Source organism: Triticum urartu, chromosome 6 (assembly GCF_003073215.2).
Source record: "Triticum urartu cultivar G1812 chromosome 6, Tu2.1, whole genome shotgun sequence".
Lineage (NCBI taxonomy): Eukaryota > Viridiplantae > Streptophyta > Magnoliopsida > Poales > Poaceae > Triticum > Triticum urartu.
Genome location: NC_053027.1, coordinates 433,848,330 through 433,855,871, shown reverse-complemented (window position 1 = coordinate 433,855,871; position 7,542 = coordinate 433,848,330). Strand labels below are relative to the sequence as shown.

The following is a 7,542-nucleotide window of genomic DNA, read 5'->3' as shown; positions in this document are numbered from 1 at the left end:
CTGCACCTACTTCATACATCGTTCCTCATAATCCAACTTGCTTTTAATTGTATTCTTTTCTAGAATGCATTAACATTTTCTTTTTAAAACACACGGACACTTTCTTAAATCACATAACCTTTCTAAAACTACAAAACTATTTAACATGCAAACACTTTTAGAATTACATGAACATTTTTAAAAAGGGTGATTTTTTAAAGAAAATGTGAACAATATTTCAATACATAAACTCTTTTTTAAAAACTAATACAAACAAATTAAAATGCAAAGGCACTTTTTGAAAAATCTTGTATTTTTTCAAAAAGCACAAACACATTTTAAATTACAGAACCATTTTTTAAAGTATGCAGACACTTTGTAAAATTATATAAGCAGATTTCACGAAAAAATACGAGCCACTAATTCTGTAGGATGCATGTATAGAGCTTGAATCCACGTACATATATGGATTCTGTATCCAAGAAATAACCTTTTTAGCACAAAATAAAAAAAATCTATCTGTACCTAATACCTTGTGTGTATCTGCGTATAATGAACTCAGAGGTATTCATCTGTCCGCTCAACATGCGTGCACGCCAGCGCTAACACGTTGGTTGATAGCCAGAAGAAACCAGATGCCTCGCTGGCGCTCCAGCGTTATGATTTCACACGCTATCGACAACCCAATAATATAAAGAAGTATCCATCCCCCAACCCCGACGAGCTCCTCCTCGGGATGCGCCGCCTCTGCCGGCTGCACCCGCCGCGGCGTTCATTCAGCATCGATGCCCGGCGCCGGCAGCAACCTCGCCGGAGAACCACGGCCCCACTTCGCAACCTCTTTCTTTTCGCTTTTATTCTTCCCGTTTCATCCCCCCCCCCCCCCCCCCCCCCCTCCCTCTCTCTCTACTCCCCCTACAGGAACGGGCCATGGCCGCCTCAAGTAGGCCCCAACCGCCGCCGCCGGTCTCTACGAAGAGCTTGCGCCACCGGATCTGCGGCCTGCGCTGTCCCCATTCCTAGATTCGGTGGAGTTCGCCCGCCATCCCGTGTCTGCACGCCCAAGCCGTTGCGCACCCCTCCCGCGGGCCGCCGCTTTGCGCCGCCGTGCATCCCAGGTTGGGTAACAAGGTCCTATATTGCTCACCAGCGGCATATCTTTTTTATCATTATCATCCATCCATCCATCTTCCTCCTTTTGATCTCGCTTTAAGATCATCTTCTTTCTCAGTTTTAATTTCTTTGCCCACTGTTGCCTATTGATCCCAGCCGGGGCTCGGAGTTCGATGGTCAAGAAAGGAGGACATGGAGCGAGGCGTTCTTGGTGGCCGCGCACACGGGGCAGGTGTTCACGGCGGGTTCGCACGCGCCGCACAGGGACAGGTGCCGGCAATGGAGCAGCAGAACGCAGGCGTCCCACGGCGATGGCGCAGGGGGGTTTGCAGCAGCTGGTGCGCGGAGGCCGGCAGCGATGACCTCGTGGCTCTTAGCGACGCCAAGGCACGCCTGGCCCTCTACTGTCATCTGTACACATGCCATGGCGGCCGCGCCATCAAGCTCCAGCACCAAGCCAAGCCACCCCTGGCCCTCTGCCGTCATCTGGACGCATGCCATGGCGTTCGCGCCCTCAAGCTCCAGCACCAGCCCCGCCTTCCTACGCCGCGCCGCCGCCCGCGTTCCTCTGCTCCGACCGCGCCCGACACCCGTGCCGGCGACCCCTTCGGCCCTCGCCACGCCGGCGACCACCAAGAACCCCGCCACCTCCTTGCCTCCGCTTGCGACGGAGGCCCGCGGGTGTGGGAGCCGGCAACGGCCGCGGCCTCGAGTGTCTCCAGCGGGGTAGGCGGTGGCGGCGGGCTGCGGCGGGGCTGCGGCCGGCGGCTCGCGGCAGGGGGTGGCGGAGCGCTGGAGGTGGAGATGCGATTGGGAGTGTTTTTTTTTCTATCGCTCGTAACTGTTTGGGTTGACCTTGGACTGCGGGTTGATTCATATAAACTTTAAGGGCTTTTATGCAAAAGTACTAATGACGGACGACCAGAAGGGATAGCTGCTTTATTAGTAGGTAAAGATTTTGCCGACTATTTGTTCAAACTTGACAACTTCTTAAGTATGCAAACTCATATACCCCCCACCCCCCCCCCCCAAGCTAATGTGGGATTCTCCGGCCCATATACTATTTTGAAAATCGAATGAAATACACAGGGGCATCATGCTCAAATTAATGCGAATCTCAGACTCCCGGTACAGTGAGCACATTCTCAGTTCTCACATTTACAACCCATTATATGTGCATCTCATATTATGTCGCTAAAAAAATCGTTCCTACGATCAACACCTACAGTCCAATTACACTATTGTTTCGGTTTGAAGAGTACCCCAACTGCGAACGCCTAAAAAATAGTGATCCATCAACATACACTACAACACATGATCAAAGATGGCATGGATGCTACAATGTGTCACCAAAAGAGGTCTCTTTTAGAACATGACACCAAATAAATTGTTCACAAAACTTGTTTCAATTCAGTGGCACGTAGCAAAAGAAAGAATAAATTATGCGGTCTTGAGTTGTATTTCGGCCCATAAAAGTGTCATCGTGTCTTTTTGACCAACAAAAGCACACAGGCGAACTTGCACTCACCCCGATGGACCATGCACACAGAGTACCTCTATAAACTTCTCCGAGAGGCTAGGGCGACAAATCTTGAGATTGACGGTCACCACGTGTCCATGAGGGCACGTCGTCTCCCACTGAAAAAAATAACACAAAAAATTAGAGTAAATGCAAGAAACCTAAGCACTCGTGCCAAATCTAAAACTTGAATCTGGATTCAAATATTCCACCACAAGAAATATAATCAATAGTGAGTCGAGTTGCTTAATTTTCATGCAAAAACAATCCCAGTCGACACCTTTTTACATCCAAGGGTCTTGGAGTTATTAAAAATTTAAATGGGCCAAGCAACTAAAGATTGTACAATAGAGGACAAATCAAATATATTATGAGCATCCATATCTTCAGAGAGCGGCGATTCAATACCCAGGTTCATTTACTCCTGTCCATGAATAGTGTAGGCATACAAGATGCTCGGATGTGTCAGGAGCGTATAAATTTTCATTTTTATGGTCAAATGACATCCTAACACAAACACTTTTAAGATGCGTTTATACTACGTAGAAACGTAGATGTTTTTTCTTTTGCTAGGAAAAAAAAAGCTCACATATACCTACGACACGTGTCAACGTTGGGCGGGGAACTCTCTAGAAGCATTCACGTGACCTCCCCAAGACGGCGAGCTCGCGACAAAATTGAGGTGACCCACGCCACCAGCAGCAGCTAACATTTTGATCGGTCAGGCAAGACGTACGTGGTGGCCGGCGCAGCCCTGGTCCCAGCTGCACCGCCCGGCCGTTGCCTCGTGACACCGTTCGACCTCAACATCACACCGGTTTCCGGCTCTCGGACGGTAGGGCGCTAGCCAGGGCCAGCAGCGGCAGCGCGCCCGTGACCGCCCGTGGGCCGGCCGGCCGGCCGGGTGCCTGGCTCCGCGTGAACGCGGATGCCGGAATAGTTTGCCTGCTACGTTCGTGGCATGGCTCCACCGTCCATGGCGCAGAAGCTCAGAGGCGCAGTCCGAATGTCCGACCGAGCCGGCACGGTGCTTCTTTCTTCTACGCGCCCGTGACTACGTTCCCCGCGCGGCCGCGCCTGCGCAGGTGACCGTGCGACGTCCACTCGGTCTTGTGGGCCATGTGGCCGGAGATCTGCTCTCGCTGCACAGGCACAGCGGGGTTCACGTGTGTCCCCTCCAGGCACAGCGGGGTTCAAGTATCCGGTGCTCCCTCCCAGCCTTAGGGTACTCCCGTACTTCAAATGTTAGTAAATATTTTTTTAATGTTTTAAAAAATTCACAAAAAATTATGAATGTTCACAATCAATGTGAGTACAAACCCTAAAAATTTCAGGTCCAAACTCGAATCACACATTGAGAAACAAAAATGTGAAATCTAGCATGAATAGTGTAAAGAATAGACAAAAGGTAAACGTTTCGGGCCGGAGCGCCGGCCGGAGCGCCGGCCGAAGCGCTCCGCCGGTTCGCTCCCGCTGGCTTTCTTTTTTCACGCGCGAGATAGGCTGGCAACGCATGCTTGGTGGACCCAAATGTTTTCTTTCTCTATTTTTTTCTTTTTCTCTCTTTCTTCTTCCTTCCGCTTCTGTCTGATCTCATCCCATCTCCTGCAGTACGAGCTCGCCGGCGTCAGCGGCACGACCCCCTGCTGCTTTCACGAACGCCATCTATCTGCCGTTGCAAGCATCTCTTCTCCCAAACAAAACCCAAAAGTTTTTGCTCCTCCATCGATGCTGCAATCGGCGACCCAAAAGCTACAACCAACGACGACAAAAGCTTCAACTAGAAGACGCCGGCGCACCACCGGAGAGCAGCGGCCGCGTCCTGCGATGGAGCAAGCCACAACCTGGAGCTGCGATAGGGGCTCACAGGAAGTTGCAACCGGCGACCAAGTTTGCTGGAACCGGCGGGGAGTTTTGCTGGAACCACCCCAAAAATGCTATCACCAGAGTTCGTCCTGCTGGAACATCGACATTTTTGCTACAAGCGTAGCCTTTGTTTTTGCTACCACCAGTGACTTTTTTGCTACATGCATGCACTGCATGCACTGCGGTGTTGGCCGACGGCGGCGATGCATTTTTTTGCTGCAACCGAAATGCTACCATCGCTTTCGGTTTTTGCTGGAACCGACGCCCACATTTGCTACCATCGGCTTTTGGTTTTGCGCTGAAAAACAGATCGTTTGCTGCAAATCCATCTCCTGGTTACTACTTCCGTCAGTCGTTGTGGTAGCAAAAAAGCTCGCCGGTAGAAGCTTTTTGTCTTGTCGGATGCAACAAATGAGGCGGCCGCCAGCGTCGCCACAAAAAACACTCCAGCTGATGCACCAAAACTATATGTTGGTTCCAGCTTTTTATTTGCCGGTTGTAGCTAAACAAGAAACTGGTGCTGCAATCGACGGCGACGGTCGTCGATGATTTCACCCGTAAGTGGGAAATGCTTCAACCAGCATAGGAGAAGCTTCATCCTGTGGTGGAAAAAGCTTCAACAGGCATGAGAGAAAAGTTTCAAACAGTGGAAGAAAACTTCAACCATGAAAAAGCTTCAACTTGGTGGTGCAAAAGCTTCAAGCGACGGCGGAAAAAGCTTCAAGCGGCATGGGGGGAAAAGCTTCAACCTGCGAAAAAGCTACAACCATAGTGTGTGGGAGTTGCAACCGTGAACTATTTTTGCTGGAACCGGTGACCACGGCGAGCGAGAGGTGACCATGGCGAGCACGACGGTCACCGCGGCGAGCGGGAAACCCTCGGTGAGCTGGGACTCTGGTCAGGAGGTGCTGCAACCCGTGTCTCTGTGTTCTGGAACTACTACTACGGCGAGCTGCGAGGTTGGATCGGTGTTTTTATGCTGGAACCGTGGCTGCCTGGCGAGGATGGCAAGCAGCGGCTAGCCTGGGAAAGAAGTGGAAGGAAGCGGTGGCAAGCAAGTGGTGGCGAGCCGGCGCGGGGTCGTTGGGGTGGATACTACGGGCGCTGACGGGACGTGGAAAGAAGTGGAAGGCGAGAGACGGGGGAAGGAGAGGATGCGGAAGCCAGATCAGATGGATGTGCTTCGCTGCATCGGGCGGCTAAGGTGCGACCGGCCCAACTATTGGGCCGGTGCACCGGCGCCTAATACTGCCCTAGACAAAAGCAAGATTGACACTATTCAGATCTGTATTTCTCTTTTTTGTTTCTCAATGTACATTTCGATTTTGGACCTAAATTTTTTCGAGGATGTGGTGGCATTCTTTGTAAACATTCTCATTTTTTCCGGATTTTTTTGAGCACTGGATACTTTCCTCTTCCCGGTTCGCCGCACCAACTATATTTCAGCGAGATGGTAGAGAACCCTCACTGAAGCGTCTACAATACTTGGGTCGACCCATCTTAAAGAAATTAAAAAGGGGGGGGGGACAATAGGGTCGCCGAGGCTGGTAGCCACTCCACCTACTTCTCATTGGTGGGTAGCTATAGCAATGTGGTCTACGCGACCGGAGCCAGTTTTTTTCCTGTTTTTCTTTTCCGATCTTTAATTCTTTTTCATTCTTCTCTGTTTTTTTCGTTCTTTTTGCATTTTTTTCTTTTTAAATATTGTTTGTTTTGAATTACTTACTTTCTTTTTTAGTTTAAAGTTTTTTGGTTCTCATTGGTCCTTTCATTTTCATTTGACATTTTTTTTATGTCACAATATTTTTCTAATACACGTTTAACATTTATCCAATACACATTTAATATTTTTAAATCTATGGTCAACATTTTTTCTATAACAAAATTTTATCATTTATTGAAATGTTTAATAAATATTTTCTGGATACATGATCAACATTTTTAATAGTGTTTTAAATGCTTGATTAACAGTTTTCAAATAAAAAAATTAACATGTTTTGAATACATGGTCAACATTTCTTATATACATTTTAACATTTTCCAAAGGCTTGATTAACATTTTTCAAACACTTGTTCAACACTTTTTCAAATGCTTCATTAACATTTTCATATACAAGATAAAAATCGTCATTTTCTTAATACATGGTCAAAAAATACACATTTAACATTTTTTAAATGCTTGATTAACATTTTTCAAATGCTTGTTCAACATTCTTTTTCAAATGTGTGATTAACAATTTTATATACATGATCCACATTATTTAAAATATTTGTTTAACATTTTTTAAATTTTTGTTCAACAACTTTTCAAATGCTTGATTAATATTTTTATATACATGATCAACATTTTCTAAATACTTGTTTAAAATTTTTCAAATACTTGTTCAACATTTTTCAAATAAACGTTCAACATTTTTAAAAAAATTGTTCAACATTCTATTTCAAATGCTTGATTAAAAAATTTATATACATGGTCAACACTTTTTCAAATACTTGTTCAACATTTTTAAAATACTTGGTCAACCTTTTTCAAATGTTTTTTGTATATATATATATATATATATAGTGTTACTATTCATCAAACCAGGGTGCAGAATAAGTTATTCTTTACCCGAGGTAATCTTATGATCATTTCATAATTAAATTACATTTCGAATTCAAATAGTTACATTCCTATTGATTCACTACGTAAAATTTGACATAAGAAAATAAAAATATAGGTCATAAGACAAGAAAATTTGCAGTTTATGTGTATTTTAGACTATGTTTTTATGTTTGTAATTTTACATAACATAAAATATTTTTTACGTCGATTATAGATTTTCTTACAGTCCCTTTTTGCGTCGGAAACAAGACAAAATTTACGGAACATAAATTTACGGTGCATTGATGGTAAAATAGAGGGGGTGAAGAATAACTATGCCTCACCCAGGGTGACGAATAGCGCGACCCTATATATATATATATATATATATATATATAATATTTTAAAGTATAAAAAAGTACAAGAATAAAGCAAAAAACAAATCAGAAAACAAGAAAAAACAGGAAAAAGAGGTTGTGGC

General features: G+C 45.7%; 1 protein-coding gene across 2 annotated transcripts; it reads left to right on the top strand.

Moving 5' to 3' along the window:
* The first annotated feature begins 634 nt into the window (after positions 1-634).
* LOC125514016 lies at positions 635-2,070 on the top strand. Of its 2 annotated transcripts, none has more exons than XM_048679263.1 (2): positions 635-1,110; positions 1,249-2,070. In XM_048679263.1, the coding sequence occupies exon 2, from the start codon at positions 1,285-1,287 to the stop codon at positions 1,978-1,980; it is 696 nt and encodes a 231-aa protein (XP_048535220.1). In that variant the 5' UTR covers positions 635-1,110; positions 1,249-1,284; the 3' UTR covers positions 1,981-2,070. The 2 variants fall into 2 exon arrangements, with proteins under 2 accessions (XP_048535220.1, XP_048535219.1); XM_048679262.1 differs by having other exon boundaries at positions 636-1,097.
* The last annotated feature ends 5,472 nt before the right edge of the window (positions 2,071-7,542 follow it).